Here is a 20289-nt window from a genome sequence, read left to right on the forward strand (position 1 = left end):
TTTTCTCATTCACACTTTCCCCTGCATTATGTAGATATTGTTGTAAAGGAGAGCAGCTCCGATAGCCTTCCTTCCTTTTCTTCACTTACACGTCTTCTCTTCTCTCCCAGGCTTTATGAATCCATGATGGAGTGAGAATCGGCGTCCCCATGCACACTGCCAGCTGAGAGAGGAGGGAACAAGACATAGTGAAGACGCAGACGAGTAAATGTGCAACCAGGAGATGATAACAGAAAGAAAAGAGAGGCATGAAATATATCAACGTACAATTGTATCAGTATAAGCTCTCCTAGTTCCCCTGTCACACTCTCAATACAACAATTTCCCTAGTCTGTTTGCATTACTTCTGATCGGTGTGTCTAAAACAAATCTGACGGGGACAAACCACTTTCAATTCAGGTGTAATACCAAACAAAGTTTGAGGCTCCATTGGATAAAACTGGGAACTTCTTACTACATTTTGTCTCGTTGTGCTTGAACAAGTGCAGTTGTATTGACAGGGATGCAAACTCATCAGGTATGAAAAAGGAGACAAGGATCCGAGCCAAAGAAAATCTGAGAAAAATAAGGTGCAGAAACTAAGAGATATAGCTCGGAATATCGGCTTTAAAATGAGGAATAACAGAGGATTTTAGCAGTCAGAACAACTAAAGCAGTTAATAACAGAAATGCCAAAGAGTCACATCTAATAGAAATGTATAAAAGCATTTATTTGAATTGTGTAGCAGTCAGTTTATAATTTTGGCAGCACTGTTGAGTATTTTGAAAATGTATTTTCATGCCTCTGTGCAAGGCTTAGTCTTTCTATCTGTATAGCCAGTGGTGTAAAGTAACTAAGTTCATAAACTCAACAAGTACTATACTTGGGTACAATTTTGAGATACTTGTACTTTACTTAAGTATTTCAATGTTTTGCTACTTTGTTCTTCTTCTCCTCTACAATTCAGAGGTAAATGGTGTACTTCTACTCCACTACATGTATTTAATACCTGTAGTTACTTTACAGATTTGGATGAATGATGTGAAATATAATAAACTCTTAAATCAGACTTTAGTTCCACCTGGAGTAAATTCACAAGCTACCCTGCAGTATACAAAGTCATTCAAACTAGCTGCTAGTGATGTTACGTTCGCGAACGATCCGATTCTTTTGAACGGCTCTTTGGTACGAACGCAGGGAACCGAGTCGTACTTGGTGAGAGCTGTTCTTTTTATCAATGGTTCACTGCCTGCCATAAATCCACTCGCCTTTACGGGAACTTGCTTTCCTGATTGCACATTTGCCGTAGATGATAGCATAACGCATGCTGCTTGAGTAGTAGTTTGGCTGGCTGGGAGATGTAGCAAGTTATACATTTTTCTGTGAGAAAAAGTAGATTGCTGGCAATACAGTCAATCATTATCATGGTGATTATTTCGTAGATAAACCTATTAACCCCGCCCCCTTAAAAAAAACGGCTCTTTTCCTACACTCTGGTACTTTTACTTTTATTCAAGTACAAGACCTGAGTACATCTACTTTTAAGTACAAGATCTATACTTATGCCACCTCTGTTTATAATCTATGAAAAAACTATTAGAAAACGAAAATTAAAGCTAACGTTAGCAGATAGTGACAATGTATGCTAGTTAGCTAGCTCAACGATTCCTTAAAGTGGACCTATCATGCTATATTTAAATGATATATATTGTAGGGCCATACCTATATAATTAAGCAATAGCTCACGACAGGCCATGGTATATGGCCATTATATCACAGTTAAGGGGCGTGGTTCGGCCCGACGCGAAGCGGAGCAAACGCTTGCCTCGGGGAGGGAGAAAAAAAGCCACAGCGGAGAATAAACAGAAGGGTAACCATGGTAACTATGGGCGGGAAGTCTTCTTCGCTGCTTTTGTGGCAGACTACAGCGCCACTTACAGGCCTGGCATCAGAGTTCCCGTTAGAATATTTTTTTGCCGGTCAACATGTCCGTTAAAGTTGAAATCTTCCGGACAAAATGAGAAAAGTGCCGGTCAAAGGTCTTCTTTGTTATTTATTGAGCTTTAAAACAAATTGATATGATTCGATATTAAACAAACTAATTATAGTAGATTAACTACATCATTCAAAAGTGTACAGTAATTTACAAAAACACGGGAATAATAAACGGAGCGCTCTCTCCTTCTCCTGACAGCCCGTCAGTATCATGCAGCTCGCGGATCCAGTAATGAGTGACCCGACAGTAAAACTAAACATATCTATAACTAGTTTAGGTAGTTTGAGAGGTAATTCAAATAGCTACGTGTGATGTTCTAACCTGAAGTGTGTTTTGCTCCGCTCGCCGCTGCAGGGGATCATGCAGAGCTGCGTGTCGACTCGTCAGCAGCAGCCGATCTCTCTCTCCCGTCAAATTAGACTTTACTCGCATTTATGTCCATATCGATCAGATCTAGCTAGTTCTAGCTAATGATATGACTACCTGCTTATTAAAAGACACCTAAACAATAAGCGTCGCTATGCAACCGGGTGAGGCCACAAAGTATAGCGCAGCATTATGCATTTGTTTACATTCCCACCGGAACCCCGAGGCATTACCAACAGATCAACGCACAATCAACCCATACAGGACATCTCTTTCTTGTGTTAGACATTAGAATTGACTATTTTTGTCTGTCACATACTCTTTTGTCTGTCACATACTATTCTTGTCTGTCACATAAGTGGCGCAACTGATGCGGTATTGCGCTAAGGGAAAATTATTTTTGACCGGACATTTTGACCGGAGAGATTTAGATTTGCCGGTCTTCAGCATATTTTACCGGTCATAGTCCGGTAATTACCGGCTAACGGGAACTCTGCCTGGCATATGTACTACAGCGTCTCCAGCGCTTTCGTGCGGCAATGGCCGGACTGTGGCCCAACCCCACATTCCCCTGATAGGTGGAGAGTTGGCCCAATAGCCGTAGCGCCTCCGTCCTGACGTCAGGACAGTGTTCAAATCTGGATCAGTTTTGATCAGATCCGTTGCAGCCCCTTTTTTAGAGATTTGGGTATGGAGGAAAATAGAGAGGGTTGTGTTTTCTGACACTTGGTGAGTTCCCTGGAACACCGGGGACACATATTCATGTATAAAAGACGTACAAAAGTGCATTTTGCATGATAGGTCCCCTTTAAATAATATTGTGACAGAAAAACGTTTCAGTTCACATTACGCTCTGTCGCTCCGACAGGGAGCTCTGCTCTGAACACCTGAACGGCCCGTTCTAACAGCTGTTCACCAGCGGTCCAGTCTGTGCCACAGTGACTCCGGACCGCACAGTTAATATTAACGAACGCACCGTAGGTAATGTAGCTGCTGAAGTTAGACCCTCATGCCAGAGCAGCAGAGTTCAGCCGACAGACAGGAAGACTCGAGCACACAGCTCGCGCTTCATTATAATATATAAAAAAACAACACCAATGCGCGTCATGATGGCACATAACAGCTCACGGCCGCAGATTACTCCGGGTCCCAGACCCCCCCTTTTTATTGCAGATCTACATGAATCACAGAAACAACCTTTTGGATTCAAAACGGCGAATTTTGCCGAAAGGTGACAAGTTTGCATCCCTGATTGAAGTGAGATACCCACTGATTTAAAAGAAAGTTAGACTACAGAAAATAAATAAAAATGTACACACCCTGTATTTCTCTCCATGTGTGGAGTAGGCGATGAGATGAGTAACCTTGGTGCTGAAGTCTTTCCGGATGGTCCCCCCCATGTGATGAACCAGATTCACCAAGTTCTTCTGCAGGACAGAAAACAAACATGAGCTCAGCACTAGGAGGGAAACAATATTCACCAAACATTTGGCTTTGCTGGTGGCTTTTTCTATAACTTTTCATCTTTAGCAGGGCCAGAGTGACCAACACGACCACGCTGGCTGAATGCGTCAAATGCTGGTTGAAGAGTGGGATGCCATCCCACAGCAGTGTGTGACCAGCATGAGGAAGAGAGGCTGTTGTGGCTTCTATGGTTCTTCCCCACGCTACTGAGGCTGCTGTTCGTTAAATTAATGAATTGGTAAATTGCCAATATGTCTTGTTTTATCAGACTTCAATCATCCAATTCACCAAACAAGAGTCAACAGCAAAGAAAAGCTGTTTGGCATTGGCAGAGAAGATTTGGCAAATGTTTCATGGGCGCAACCCACATACTCAGCTCTGCTGCTCATCCCACAAATGCATGTTCCTCACAAATGTGGCACCATTTAAGAAGGGAAATAAAAAGCCCCCCCCAACGGTATAAGATGTATTGCCAAGAAGCATTGTTACAACAAAGAAATAATCTGCCAAACACAAATTTCCGTACTTTTTGTGCTTAGTTTAGAATATTGAGTTGCATTGTATTTTATGTCCAAATGAAACAAGAGCAACTAATTGTGTACAAGGATTCCATTTTATCTGTAATAACCTTATATCAATCTTAGCTCTCCCACCCCCATGGGATCCCCCACCTGACCTGAGTCATGTATCGCTGTGCTAGTTAGCAGACACAAACTCTAAAAGGATATCTGTTTTGGAGTTTAGTTTCACTCCTGTTCCTGTCACTGTTCTTCCATATCTCAAACTGACAAACCAATCATTTCAGACAGTAGTGACGAGAAGGACAGTGGAAACCGTAAAGCACATAAAAACACAGCAATGTAGGAAAACTGTTCCCCACTGTTTTGTATCATAGAGAAGCTAAACGGTGAATTGTGCCTGTGTATACATTTATTTTCATTTCATCGTTTATTTGAACAGGGACAATGCACATTAATGAACACTTAAGACAAATAATGCTTCAAGTGTAAATATGCCGGATTTTAGCTTTGAGCTCATTTCCATCCGCAGACCCCAAAGGGCTGCTTTATTTGACGACCTAGAAATGGGAAGAGGCTGCACACCCTGCTTAATGGCTGGGGGTCAAACAACCACATGTGGTTCAATATGTCTTGTTGACACCCAGACACTCAGCTGCATGGCCTCAGTGGTTTCTTTGGGATTTTGCTGCATATGACACAATACCGATCTTTCCACGCAGAATGATCATTAAGAAAGTATCCCATTTTCATCCCTCAACAAAAAGAGTTGCATCATTTGAAATGAGTATACTCACAATTTCCTCCTTGTTCCTGAAGCCAGTGAAACACAGCGACAGGTTCAGCATGGTGGCGGAGTAGAGAGGACGACATGAAAACTGTAGAGGCTGCGGGGCAGAAAATAAAAAAGGGGTGAAAAAGATAAAACCCCCAAATAGCACTATAGGTTCTGTTTAAAACAGAACGGCTGCCAGAGAAAAAAAAGGAATCACAAACTGATGCATCAACGTTTGTTTAAGTGCAGGGTTTCCACAGGGCAAAGGCATCTTTTGTGATTTTTACAAGATGTTTATTTAACTCAAGTTATACGTCAGTGTGCAGGTTGTGTTTAACACACGCAGGTGCAGTTAAAGAGGGAGATAAGTGTGTGTGCTGGCGGTTTCATAAATATGCTTTTATTTAGCTGCTAATCTGACACCACGACTTGAAAACCAGTTTTGCCCACAGTACAGTAATGAGTGACAGTGAGGTTAGTGGAGAGAGAATAGTTAATGAGTGTGTGTGTGTTTATCATGATAAATAACATTGAATGGGTTCTGATTATCCTAGCAGTGCAAACAATAGCTTAAGGTTGAGGTAGTCTGTCCTTCAGCTATGGAGTGGTGCAGGAATGATTCTTCAACCATGTAATGAGTTAGCAATTTAGTAATGTGTATGTGTTTATGGTTAAATTAGCTAAATAAGGTAAACACAAACACCCATTTTTTTTTTTAAATATATATTTTATTCTATTACATAAAATATGCCACTGTGAATGTAAAGATGTTATGTGTCTTAAAATCAGAGGTTGCTTACAAGTGACTAAACCTAACCATGCACAGCTTTAGCCGCCTTTAGCTTAGTGGTGGTGACGTGAAGTCATGTCACCATGATGTAACCCCTTTATAGCATAGCTATTTACTTCTTCTGATAGCCTTTATGCTTGTATCAGGGATGCAAACTCATCAGGTATGAAAAAGGTGACAAGGATCCGAGCCCCCCGACCCCACGGAATATCGGCTTTAAAATGAGGAATAACAGAGGATTTTAGCAGTCAGAACAACTAAAGCAGTTAATAACAGAAACGCCAAAGAGTCACATCTAATAGAAATGTATAAAAGCATTTATTTTAATTGTGTAGCAGTCAGTTTATAATTTTGGCAGCACTGTTGAGCATTTTGAAAATGGATTTTCATGCCTCTGTGCAAGGCTTACGGCCCCTACACACGGCGGCGTGCGTTGGCGCTTCAACGCTTCTGCCCATTCACTTTGAATGGGGTGACGTCACGATTCGCCGAACTGCATTGTGGGAGCAAAGCGTAGCTTTTCTCGCGGTGCTCGCTGCAAAAGTAGAGCAATGTTCTACTTTTGAAGCTGAGGCGGAGGCGTCAGCCAATCAAATCCCGCGTATGCAAATCTGCCAGTACAAGCGCTAGCCAATCAAACGGCGTGTATGCTGGGAGAGCCAGACCGCAGTTCATTTCCTCATATGCCAAAAAATGGAGGAGAAAATAATCGTAGCGGTAGGGAATCACCCGCTGCTTTCAGTCCCTGTTCACCTACCGGGATACAAACCGGAGGAGCCAGGCATGGAGGGAGGTGGCAGAGACAGTGGGTGAAACTGGTAGGTTTTCGCCTGTTTGGGGAGTTTATATCCAGTGTACTTCGTTTGAATGGACAGCTAGCAGGCATAAACAGTATTTAGCCAGCATGGAATGTTGTATAAAATAGCACCATAGACATTAATTAAAAATCGCTTTTTAGACATGAATGTCTATGGTGAGATTCATACACAGGAGCCTTTTTAAAGCCTTTTTACCCGGGGGAGACACGGGAGATTCATGTGATTGGTTGTTGGTCGCGTTAACTCCCCAAGCTCAAGACACGCCCACCGCCAAGCGGCAACGCACGCCGCGTGTAGGCTGCGTTAGTCTTTCTATCTGTATAGCAGTGGTGTAAAGTAACTAAGTTCATAAACTCAAGTACTATACTTGGGTACAATTTTGAGATACTTGTACTTTATTTAAGTATTTCAATGTGTTGCTACTTTGTTCTTCTACTCCACTACAGTTCAGAGGTACATGGTGTACTTTTACTCCACTACATGTATTTAATACCTGTAGTTACTTTACAGATGTGGATGAATGATGTGAAATCTAATCAAGTGTTAAATCAGACTTTAATTCCACCTGGAGTAAATTCACAAGCTACCCTGCAGTATACAAAGTCATTCAAACTAGCTGCACCTTTACCAGCTTTGAGAACACTTTCATGATCAATCATTATAAAACATATCATATATATTATTCTGAAATGGACCAATCTGCAGAATGACTACTTTTACTGTCGCTACTTTAACTAGATTTTGATGATAATACTTTTCTACTTTTACTTGAGGAACATTTTTGAATGAAGGACTTTCACTGTAACAGAGTATTCCTACACTCTGGTACTTCTACTTTTGCTCAAGTACAAGATCTGAGTACTTCTACTTTTACTCAAGTACAAGATCTGAGTACTTCTACTTTTACTCAAGTACAAGATCTGAGTACTTCTACTTTTACTCGAGTACAAGATATATACTTATACCACCTCTGTTTATAGCCTATGAAAAAAACTATTTGAAAACGAAGGCTAAAGCAAACGTTAGCAGATAGTGACAATGTATGCTAGTTAGCTAGCTCAACGATTCCTTAAATAATATTGCGACAGAAAGACTTTTCAGTGCACATTACGCTCTGTCGCTCCGACAGGTGAACACCTGAACGGCCCGTTCTAACAGCTGTTCACCAGCGGTCCAGTCTGTGCCACAGTGACTCCGGACCGCACAGTTAATATTAACGAACGCACCCGTAGGTAATGTAGCTGCTGAAGCTAGACCCTCATCCCGGAGCAGCAGAGCCTTATTATACATCCATGAGCAGAGCCGACAGGCAGGAAGACTCGAGCACACAGCTCGCGCTTCATTATAATATATAAAAAAATAACACCATGCGTGTCATGATGGCACACAACAGCTCGCGGCCGCAGATTACTCCGGGTCCCAGACCCCCCCCCCCCATACCCCAAAAATATTTTTATTGCAGATCTACATGAATCACACAAACGACCTATTTTGGATTCAAAACGGCAAATTTCGCCGAAAGGTGACAAGTTTGCATCCCTGTTGTATGTAGAGATTATCCTGCTGAACAACAAGTTTAAGTATAAAAAACTTCTGCGTGCAAAAGACATTATTTTCTTCAATATTCCAAAATCCAAAAGGAACAATCCAATTGTCTCAGCTCTTAGCTGAGGGAGCCTTTGTTATAATCACTGCCTGGTCCTTTTCAAAAATACATCATCACCTCACCATTCTATTCTCCTCGATGAGTTGGTACTCCGAGTTTTTAACAAAAAACAAAGTGTAACACATAAATAGTGAATTCAACATAATAGTTTGTCTTCTGCTGACAAATGTGAGGGTGCGGTCATTTTAATAGGAGCTACAGTCAGGACCTATTGTTCATGTTCTGCATCAGAATCCAATGTAAAGTCTCTGTCAGACAGACAGCTGTTCATCACCCCGTTCCAAACCATGATGTATCTTTTGCATCCTGTTCTTTTTAGGTTTCATCTAAGGCCTCCATCTGGTGGTTCCTCCACTGAAGTACATTTCAGTGTATTCTTAATTTCAGGTTGAAAAGGTTTAAGAGGCATAGCTTTTGGGGGGAAATGCCACTTTGAGATATTCTGTTGAAATTCATTTCTTCCAGAATACATGTCTGTGAAACATGCCCCAGAGATTCTAATAAATATGTGGTGAATCAGTTACTTACTTCCCCCTTTGCAGCGCAGCGCAGCACGACAGGAGGCCCGACGATGCGGTTGTCCCGTTTGTAGAGGTAGCTGTAGTCAGGAGAATCAAAGTCTGTGAGGACGAACACCGTCTCAAAATCAGTGTTCTCTCCATCTGCAAACTCCTGGATGCTGTCTGTCATAATGCAAGGGGTGTTGATGTCCTGAATAGGAAGAATCACAGGATTTAGTACCGGAACAGTTCACGATGGACAACTAAAGGTAATGCAACATACAGAAGTGTGCGATTATTCAGCAAATTAGCAGTGAATCAAGGGTTGGTTAGCCTTGTTAGTGAGGCTGGTTGTAATTGATTAGTTTATATTATAAGCATTTTTCCTGTTATTGGTAAACGTTAGAGAGGAAACTAACTGATTATGCTGGAATTAAACTATCATTAAGCACTAAGACTTAAATTGCACAACCTTTTCAAGACTGTTGAATTCGACCTAGTTCTTTACTGAAGTGCAGGCCATTTTATATGTTGCATCACAAGAAGCAGAAAGTCTGTAGCCAGTAAGCTGTTTTTTTTATTAAGATTTTCCTTGTATTTTGTTAAATATGTGTCTTCCTGACAATGTACTAAGGTCAGATAATCTGTCAATACCATTACAGACATCTTGAAACTATCAAGAAAAATATGTGTAGAAAATACTCTACTTCGTCATTCACTCCTACACATAAAGAAACATGCACATACTATTCTCTCTGTGCCGTACACAAAGCATTCTCAGTGCTGCAGAAAAACAATCAACGCTGCACTGTAAAAGGAGAGATTGCGCTCATTTGAAACAGAATAGAACTGTTTGAATCAAGTGCCGGAGTGAATACCTGGAAACCTGCATAAAAGACAAATGACATCCAGTAGGTGACACAGAAGAAAGTGAAGTGGCACACAGTTAGAATTACATTGGTTATTACAATGTTACGATCCACCTACCTTTAGAGAACTGTGAGAATAGTTAAGCATTATGGTACAAACATCTTATAGCTTCATTTCTAAAAGTGATATGAGAAGATTGATACCAATGTTACCCTCGCTTAGCTTAAAATCTGAATCAAGTTAAAACAGATGGCTGTCCAATGTTAAAAAATACACCTACGAATGCTTCTACAGCTAGCTAGTGAACATGTCTTATTTTGTATGTTTTATGTGTTCATACACAGAAATGTATCTGGCAAACCACACTGTAGCTGCAGACTTGATGAAGGCCAGAGGAACAAATTGTTACCACATCCTGACTTTAGGTATGTAAAGTAGAGATTGTTATCAATCTTCTTAACTCAGTCTCAGAGAGGAAGCTAATTCACACATAATTCACATTTTAACGGAGGAGGACACTCAAAAATCCAAAGCTTTAGTTACCTTGTTAATTACCTTTCTAATTACATTTGCATCAAATGGGTCTTCTTGAAACTTTTAACAGATGGAAACTGCCCATTTTCAAATGCAATGAAGAAATTGTCTTAAATGACTTCAATATTACTCTTAAGCCTAGGAACTCTCTTTGACATTTGAGTGCAAATCTCCATTATCAAGTATTACATCACATATATTTTAATATCCACCCACCAATTAATTCCATATCAGTGATTTGGACATGCACGGTGATTGAGTGAGTACCCAGTGTGAATTAAGAGTCATGCAGCACATCCCAGTCCCCATCAAAGTGTCAGACAGTAACACGGAGAGGCAGACAGCGTACTGTACCATATTGACTAGAGATTTTATCATGGTTTTCTCCTCGGCTCCTGCCTCCCCTTCTCTTATCTTTACCACCGGTACCTCCATTACTCTGATGGCCTGTGAAAACCAACCAGCAGGAAGTGGATGTCAAATACTGGTATTTGAAAGGAGGGAAAGGACAGAAGGTTGAGAGAGAATGACAAAAAGAGAAAGCCACGGACAAATTCATATAAATTAACCAGGACTTGCGGACAAAAGCTAGGATGGCCAGGTTTTAGGATTCAGAAAGGAGGCGGTGTGGAAGAGATAGGGTGGGGTCCGTGTCCTTGCAAAGTCCTAAGACAGTGACTTCAAACGAGTATCAAGCCTCACAGGGGGTGGGCTGGGGAGGAGATGGAATTTCTCTTAAAAATGTATATAAAAGTTCAAAGCCCCGAGGAGGAAGGGGAGGAAAAAACGAGGACAGGCGCAAAGGAATGGTAGGGGGGCTTCTGTTTTTCCGTGGCTTGCATGAGTGATGGCGGCGGGCGGTCAGGCAGGCAATCGAGAGAGCTCTGATGGAGCTGTCGGCGGATGTCTTTGGTTGTGGCCGTGTGGCTGATCAGCAGGGAGAAATAGATGATTTAAGCTGGGAGCCTTCAGAAGTGACAGCCTCGGGAGACCTGGGGAGAAGTCATTCTCGCAGCACTTAAGTCGCCGCCACGCCTTCAAATCACCTTCACATGGCGCTACTCAAAGACAGAAACCTGGGCGGCTTACTGGGGCAGACACAAACACGCAGTGATAGACATGTACCTTTCCCCATGGGAAGTGTCCCCATTCTGACAGGATGTTGTATGCTGTATGTTTCAACAGCCTGACCAGGTATACTTTTGGTTTGTTTCAAGGAAACATGTCAACACTGGGAGGTTGATCATCAATACAAATGTACTATTTCTAGAATATAACGCAGCAGGTAAGAGGTTTGCTTTCAACTGCATCTATACTATGCTTAGGTTTCATAAGGCGCAGCATTAACTGTTCATATTCCATCATGATGGTGTTTTTAGAGTCTTAAAACCCAATAGGTGTGGGCAGCATACCCGTTTTGTCATGACTTTGCCATGCCAATTCCATCATTAATGGGATACACACTCATATGGTTTATGCACACAAATCCTCAATAGAGGATTTGTTTTTGTTGCTTAAAACCATACGGGAAAATAGGGCTGTGCGATTATGGCAAAAATCATAATCACGATTATTTGGGTAATTATAATTGATATCACGATTATTAAATACGATTATTCATTGACTTTTAAAACAAATACAAATAATAATTTGAACAGTATCTTTTTAACTGTTGATTACCCTGAACGTATAATTCAACTGAAAAACCAATACAAAAATAAATAAAATAAATGTATCATTTACATTTAAATAAATAATATCAAAATAATAAATACCAATAAACAAGATCAACAAATATTTTGGAGCGCACTTCCCAAAGCTACTAAACATATATAAATATGATAAATACAAATAAATTAGACCAAAATTAATTAGATCAAATATGTTGCAGTGTAGTGTCACAACCTAGCAAAGCAAAATAATTGTTTTTTCCGATTATGTTGTTTTCGTAATTGTGGCAGGCCAAAATCGTAATTGTGATTCAAATACGATTAATTGCACAGCCCTAGATCACAGTACACACAGGTTTTTCTATCACAGGATTCTTCAGGCCTACCAAACAGGACTTAGATTCAAGACAGACCTGCTGCGAGATTTTAGATACCAAGAATAGAAAGGGACATCAGAAGCGAAGAAGCCTTTGCGATATTAGCAACAAATTCATTTACTCAAATTCTTCATTTTAAATTTTACTTTTACTTTTGCCCTGGAAAGCAGCAAAATCCGGAAAGCGCAGCGAACTGTCAGACTGCCACAGAGGACATGCACCCGGGGAGGCCCAGCCAGAACCAAGAGGAGGTCCCACGAGGGATCTTCACATACCAAGCTCAACTGCCGAGTTGGAATTCCCCCCGGCACACTAGTGCCCTCCCCGTTAAGTGTAAAAACATATTTTTAGGAAACTGTAAGTTTGATAATTTTGGCCTCTTAATGGCGCGTTTCCACTACAGCGCGGAGCACGGTTTAAGAGGGCTGTGACGTCAGCGGCCCATCTTTGGTTGCGTTTCCACTTGGCCTAGTACCGGCCGGCGGGTCCTAATTCACCGTTTTTCTGGCCTCATAAAATCGTGGTTCTAGGGCCAGAGGCTGAGTCGGGCTGAGTCGGGCTGAGTATGCTAAACTAGAGAGAGAATCGCTGGCAAGGGGGCTACAACTACAACAAGATGGACATATTTGACCGTGATTTAATTGTAATACACGTTTCAAAATGATGCCGAAGTAACAACATACTGATACCGGTTAGTAAAAACCATGAATTAATGCTTTGTCAAGTCTGCAGACAGACGGCAGGCGAAAAACCTTTTAAAATGCGTGTTGTCTAAATGGAGATTGGCTAAGCTAACGCAGTATATGCTCCGACCGTCCACACTCACAACAACGGCCTATACAGACATAAATAAAGCAGCGACTGTATACACCATGACACAGGCAGTCTGTGGTTTGTACTTGTTTAACTTTTGTCTAGTTTCTGAACATATATGAGGAGCTGTGAGCTCTGAGTGCTAACAGCTAACGGCTGTGTTGTTTTTCTGGGGTTCTCATTGAAGATGACGTCACGGCTCCGCCTACACTGCGTTACTATAGATACTACCCCAGTTCCTAAACTGTAATGGAAATGCGCCATAAAGTGAGCCAGTCCTAACGAGGCCTAGCCATACCGAGCGAGGCCGTGTAGTGGAAACGCGCCATTAGTGGCTTTGCGGATTTCAACTGTCCTTTTAGTAGGGAGGCAGTGGTAACACCAAACCCTCCCCAATGGGACATTTTTACATGTATACTTTCCTGACAACGTCATCTTCTGACTTTATATTTTCAAAGTTCTGTGTTAGTGTCCTGCCTTTTTATATGATCATATCAATGAATTGCCTTATTCGTCTGATTCTTTGCAAAGATTTTAAGCAAACTGGAAGAAATAACCTTCTCTCTTTTCTCACAGAGACAGTTGATGTAAGGCCCTGTTAGCTTGGTGGGGTTGTGTACTGAGCTGTGTAGCGAGCTTATAATCTTTGTTGGGCTGATATGGCAGTCAGGGAGCAGAGAATGACTGGGATGTAAACAAACCAGAAACAGCTAGCAGCTGTTAACGGAAATCACAAGTCACTCATTTGAATGCAAAAGCTACACTTTAATACTGTAGGGTGTAGAGGCTCTGCAGGCTGTCAAATATTACACCCAGACTCCTGTATTACCATGCCTTATCTCCACAGACAGGCAGGTGTGCGTGAGGCACAGCGACAGACTGTAAGAACGTGTGTGTACTTCTCCCTTACATAAACTCAAAAATAAAGATGTTCCTTTTGTAGGCTAAACAAGTACAGAATTGAGAATTGAAGGAAAAAAAAGGGTAACTACTAACTGAGGCACTCAGATGCCTCTCAGCATGCAGCAGCAAGAAAAACATATATATGACTAGGTAAAAGTGTTAAACCAAACATAACACAGTCATTTCCCAGATGTATCACTTGGGAAAAGATCCTTCCTTTCTCCGAGACATTAAACTTCATGTGGGTCTGGAAAAGTGCCATCCGTAATGTGCAACTACATATTTAGGGGCCTATTGTGGATTTCTTGTGGCAGCAAAAGGCGACTTTCAGAAACAAAAAGTCCATTAGTCACTGGCTATATTGTTCATAAGAATTATTAAAAGGGCAATAAGAATGGTTACTTTCAACAAAATAAGGTAAATGTTCTAATCGAGTTGGTTTTGGGGCTGCAATTGATTGAATTTCACTATCAATTAAATCTACAAAATATTTTTTACAATGAATAGTTTGGTCTACAAGATAGTAACAAAAAGAGAAAAATCCTCAACATTTAAAAAAGCCAGAAGTTATGCAATAAAGTGTTGCATTGTGTCCGATCAAAAATCCAAAACAAAGGTTTTCACATTTTAGATTTAAGAATAACACTATGTTTCATTTCAGTGGCTGAAAGCAGATGCTGAAAGATTCCTTTGTCAAAAAAAACAGAGGAATAATCAACTAGCTGCACAAGGAATTAAACTCATAAGTCTATACCAACATCCATTGAGGATTTTTGTATAACTTTTTTTGCTGCTTAGGATGCATTTCTCCAACCCGACACCCGCGGGTGGAATCACTGAAAAAATGTAACAAACAATGGAAAAAAGTTCTCCCTCTATGGAAATTTAAAGCATCCAGATTGTCCTTTACAAAAAAAAAGAGTGTCCATGTCCTACTTATCGAACAAAGAACAGCAGTGATGTTGACAAGCTGAAATTGTGAAGGCCGCCAACCTAATAGCAGACCTTCAGGAATAATGTAGGAATGATGTACCTGCAGTGCTTTGACCAGCGCTCCATTTCTGCCAGCTTCTCCCACAAGAATAACCCTCGTCTCCAGTTTTGGCAGCATGTCTGAGAGAAATGAAGAGAGACATAGTGAACAAGGGCAAATAAGGGGGATGAAAAGTGGTAGATTGTCTCTTGGACTTTTTTCCTTATCAGCACAGCCAGTACACCTATAACATTAATGAAGAAATTGTGAGGAGGATTAATATAAAGTCCTATATATGTCCTAATATTCTATAAGGTTTAATTTTACTTTGAACTGTTTGTGATTGGTGTTGATTCTACATTTTGAATATAGTTTATGTTCAGTGGTGTTGTGTTTTACCAAAGGGCGGTTCTCTAACATTTCCTCCAAACCATGAAATATCAATAAGGGTAAACTCAAAATTAGAAATACATCCAATACCCCTTTTCCGCTGAAATTAGTTCTGTTTTAGTTCCCTGCTGGTGCTAGTTTGGTTTGCAGTTGGTGCCCAAGTTGAACAAACACTATGCTTTTTATCAGTAACGCCATCATGAACACCCCTCACGACCATAACAACAACGACGGACTGCGTCAAAGCTTTGTTCATGTTGCTCAGTTGGAAGAAGTACCAAAAGTACAAGTCCTTGTTAAGCAGAATGGCATCATATATTTTCAATTGTTTTATTATAATTCTTGATGCAATAATGTGTTCATCATTTTAAATGTTGCTCTTGGTAAAAGTGGGGTTTATTTAAATGACCTTTTATACTACTGTGTAGCTTAACATATAACAATGCATGATATATTAGTTCATATAGATTTTGTATTAATAATCAAAATCTGTGAATTAAATGTAGTGTACTTGAGTAAACGTATTTAGTTATAGTCCACCACTGATTGTCTGCCACTATGGTTCAGCATTTGCCAACGCTGCTCGTGCTCCACTGGCGCACCCTAAATAACGTTTATTTCGTATTACATGTCAGCACAGCCAGTCTGACTAATGGATAACAAGAGTTAGAGCTAACAGACGTAATAATACTTGTGTCAAGAATGCATTGCATATTATATAAAACTCCACGTCCTGGAACATTAAGTAGACACAAATGATTGCACAAGCCGTTTTCCACTGGCATATTTTACCTGTGTATTTTTTACTATGAATCTATAGTCTGATATGAGAAGTTGAATGCATTTTTTGAATCAATTAATGTATTGATTATGGTGTTTTCGGTTGAAAACAAACAGGCTTGAACAAATATAGGGAAAGGATGAGATTACACACTAAGAGGATATATTCTACGCTGAAATTTGATGCGTATGGGTATTTAGATATACTGTGTTAAGAGGGAGGAAATGATGGGAGAGGAGGAAAAAAGGGTAACCCCTGAAAACTGACCTTCCCCATCTTCATATGCCATGCCCAGGAACACATGGTCCTTGGTGGTTTCGCCGATTCTCGAATCACAGACTGAAGAATCCAGCAACAGACTCCGAGCTGTCCCTAAAGTCAGTATGCTGCTGTCAGCCATGGCAGGATCCTATGGAGGCACCGAACTGTCCAAACTATCAAAAGTTACAGGGAAAGAACAGAGGGAGAAAACAGCAAGGCAGAGAAGAGAAAAAGAAGGTACAGGAACCAGGAGGAAAAGAAAAGGGTGACAACTGTCAAACTCAAGTCAAGAAACATAACTTTGCATGACTTCAAACACAAACCCTGCCTAAGTTATAATTCGATTGGCAACAAAGCAACCAAGATAACTTTGGCATGGTGGTAAAAATCTAATACTTAAACTTATGTGTTAAACTATAGTTTGTTTTACATACCAGCAGCCATACAAGAGGTTATACTGGACTTAATGAAAAGCACTTGTGAATGCAGATAAGTTGTGCAAGACTCAGTGCTGACAAAAAAACACCCAAATTATGATTTTGGCGAATAAATGACAAAGAGCATTGTGGAAAAACATGTCACAGGTAATGAACACTTCTATCCAAACTAAACACCCTTATTACGTTATTATGTTAGTCGGTTTAGGAATGGCCAACAGTTACCTTTCCCTCTTGGGTGTCTCAAGACATTCTTTGTGGAATATAGTAAACACAATCATTATTTAGCCAACAGGGGACTTAACTGTAAGGATATATCTAACTTCATATCAAGACTAGGCCAGTTAACGTTGACTGTTACACCCGGTATCAAATTCCCCTTGCTTAACGTTGTTAAAACAGACGTTAGCTAAAGTTAAGATAGATGCATTTCTAACAGCACAATATAAATAAACAAAGTCAACTATACTTACCAACCTGTGGCTGGTACCTTAGAGGAAAAGAATAAAAGAAAAATATAGCAAGCGGAGCTAAATTAGCTACCGTCAAATTCAAAAAGCCCTTTAGCTAACTTAGCTAGCCACCTAGCTAGCTAGCTAGCGAGTCAACTCTACAATGAAGAAATATTGATAAGTCCTCTTCGGTCCAAAACAATCATAACATATGAAACATTTCTCCGTTGAATCTCAAGTGTGGTGTCAATGCATGATGATCTTTATGCGTTCAAATTGTCCAAATTGTCAAAATGTTGCTGCGTTAGTTTGTTAACAGATAACTACTTCATAATTAGTCCTGAGAAGGCGTCTGCCTGCTGTTAGAGCACAATTCAAAAAGGGAAGGCAAACAACGGTGCTGCGCTGTGATTGGGCAAGAGTGACGGAGAGCCAGCGTCGAGGCCGTTGATTGGTCTGTTCATTCAAATCACGATGCTCACTGCCCATACATGTTGCTTTTGGGTACTGTGGGAAATATGACTTCCGAAGCCAAAAAACTACATGGATGATTAATTAATAGGCTATATTTAAACGTATTTAAACTTTTATTCAACACTAAAGCCATGTTAATTAAAATATACCACTTTACGATTCACAACTAAGGCTTTTATTTCTTTGTAAGAAAGGAATGGCACCTTTCCGTGCAAACATAAAAGCACCACATGTATCAGAGGTAGATGTCTGTTTTCTAAGATAAACACCCTGACCTGAATACAAATCAGAAATCCTTTATTAATCCCACAGCGGGGAAATTGACATTGTTACAGCAAAAGTACATCGAATTTAGAAAATGTATACTTCCAATTGCAGAAATCGATCTCAATCACTGATTTTTTTTGTAATTGTCTCTGGAGAACCATAAATCTCTTCATCTGCTCACATTCTGCCATGTGTGACTTTCCAATGTTTGTTTGTTTGTTTGTAGCCTTTATTTAACCAGGTTAAAAAATCCCATTGAGATCAACGATCTCTTTTTCAAGGGAGACCTGCGGTACATTTAGTTACACATATAAAAACAAACAGAAAACAAAAGGACATCACAACATAATTACAGGGGTATACATTAGCAACCTATTTACATTTACAGGTATCCAATAACATTTCATCCAGCCGTGCTTTAAAATGATGCAAGGGAATCAAAATGCTCAGTTTCAATATTTTTTGCATGGTGTTCCAAGCCAGAGGAGCAGCGCACATAAAAGCTTTAGTACCTAAAACAGTCCTAGCACTTGGCACATGTAATAAAAACACATCCTGGGATCTCAGGCAATAGCTACTTGCCACTCTCCGTGAGATCAAAGAGCATATATAAGTCGGTAGTTTACCCAGCATGGCTTTATATATGAATATGTACCAATGACTGAGCCTCCGACCAGTAAGTGAAGGGTATACAGGGTACAGTGATGAGTAAGTACTTTACAGTTAGTAACAAATCTCAGAGCACTGTGATAGGCGGCATCTAACCTTTCCAGGCAATGGGCAGGTGCATTCATATAGATCAAATCACCATAGTCTAGCACAGGTAAAAAGGTCACAGTGACTAGCCTTTTCCTGGCCTCAAAAGAGAAACAGGACTTGTTTCTGAAAAAGAAACCTAGTCTAACCCTCAGCTTTTTAAGCAGATTAGTGACCTGAAGTTTAAAAGTAAGACAATCATCAAGCCAGATACCAAGGTATTTATAACAGCTAACCACTTGGAGTACTTGTCCTTGCATAGTCACAATATCCAAAGCAGTCTCTGGAGTCTTTTTAGCTTTAGAAAAGAGCATTACCTTGGTTTTCTCAACATTTAAAAGAAGCTTTAGTTCAGAGAGCTGAGTCTGAATAATGTTAAAAACAGCCTGTAATTTAACAACCGCCTCCTTAATGGAGGGACCGGCACAGTACATCACGGTATCATCCGCATAAAAATGCAAAGTAGCTTCATCCACATTTTCACCTAAACTATTGATGTAGATGGAGAATAAAAGTGGACCTAAAACAGAACCTTGAGGAACACCATTAGCAATGTTCAACCACTCAGAAGACAGCCCATCAAAGTGAACACATTGGGACCTTTCAGAGAGGTAGTTCACAAACCACCCCACTGCATGGCTGGATAAGCCAATACTGAGTAGCCTCTGCTTTAAGATGCGATGATCGACGGTATCAAACGCTTTGGAAAGGTCAATAAATAGAGCTGCACAACTCTGCTTTTTATCTAAAATACTTGTAATGTCATTCACCACTTTCATTGTGGCAGTGATGGTGATATGTTGCTTTCTGAAACCTGACTGATGTTTAGACAGGATGTCATTGTTACATAAAAACTCCTTTACCTGTTCACTCACTAGGCGTTCAAGAACCTTAGCCAGAACTGACAATTTCGAGATTGGCCTATAGTTATTTAAAACAGTTGCCTCCCCTCCTTTTAGTAGTGGCAGGACATACGCTGACTTCCATACTTTAGGAATTGTGTTTGTGCTGAGGGAGAGGTTATTATTACAATATTATTATTCATTTGCTCCAGCTCTAAATTGTTGCTTTTGCATTGATTTCATATCAAGTATATTCGAGTACCTTAGAATTTACATGTGGATTTGTTGTGTTTGGCCTATTCCTAAAATAACAGAAGGTTATGCATACCTTTTTATGTATGACTATAACTATGATTATAAATGCAATTAAACACATGCTCCACAATGGATTAATTACAGCCTTTTTGTAATACCTCCAAAAAGAACCATCTCACTGTTCCTGAAAGAGCAAGGCATGTTGTATTTATCCAGGTGAGTAATCCTTCTCAGGTGTGTCTGTATGCTCTGTACGCTAACCCTATCAATAATAAAATATGTGCGGGATGCGTGGATTTGACTTGTCAGACAGGAGGTGAAGAGCATATTTCCCTTGGGGGTTTGTATGAAGGAGTAAAGC

At 40.3% G+C, this 20289-nt stretch overlaps 1 protein-coding gene across 6 annotated transcripts in view; it reads right to left on the reverse strand.

Moving 5' to 3' along the window:
- The window catches only part of ect2 (epithelial cell transforming 2), a 63776-nt gene extending 46069 nt beyond the window's left edge, over nt 1-17707 (reverse strand). For 3 of the 6 annotated variants that reach the window (XM_034140820.1, XM_034140819.1, XM_034140816.1), the window contains exons 1-8: nt 17356-17707; nt 16452-16618; nt 15074-15153; nt 10632-10724; nt 8902-9084; nt 5122-5211; nt 3662-3769; nt 90-163 (exon numbers count right to left, since the gene is read on the reverse strand). In XM_034140820.1, coding sequence (XP_033996711.1) covers nt 90-163; nt 3662-3769; nt 5122-5211; nt 8902-9084; nt 10632-10724; nt 15074-15153; nt 16452-16584 — 761 coding nt within the window. In that variant the 5' untranslated portion in view covers nt 16585-16618; nt 17356-17707. Of the gene's footprint in view, nt 1-89; nt 164-3661; nt 3770-5121; nt 5212-8901; nt 9085-10631; nt 10725-15073; nt 15154-16451; nt 16826-17355 lie in introns of those variants that run through there. The other 3 variants (XM_034140822.1, XM_034140818.1, XM_034140817.1) reach the window with 2 other exon arrangements.
- Nucleotides 17708-20289: the final 2582 nt, after the last annotated feature.

The sequence above is a fragment of the Trematomus bernacchii genome, unplaced genomic scaffold (genome assembly GCF_902827165.1).
Source record: "Trematomus bernacchii unplaced genomic scaffold, fTreBer1.1, whole genome shotgun sequence".
Classification (NCBI taxonomy): Eukaryota; Metazoa; Chordata; class Actinopteri; order Perciformes; family Nototheniidae; genus Trematomus; species Trematomus bernacchii.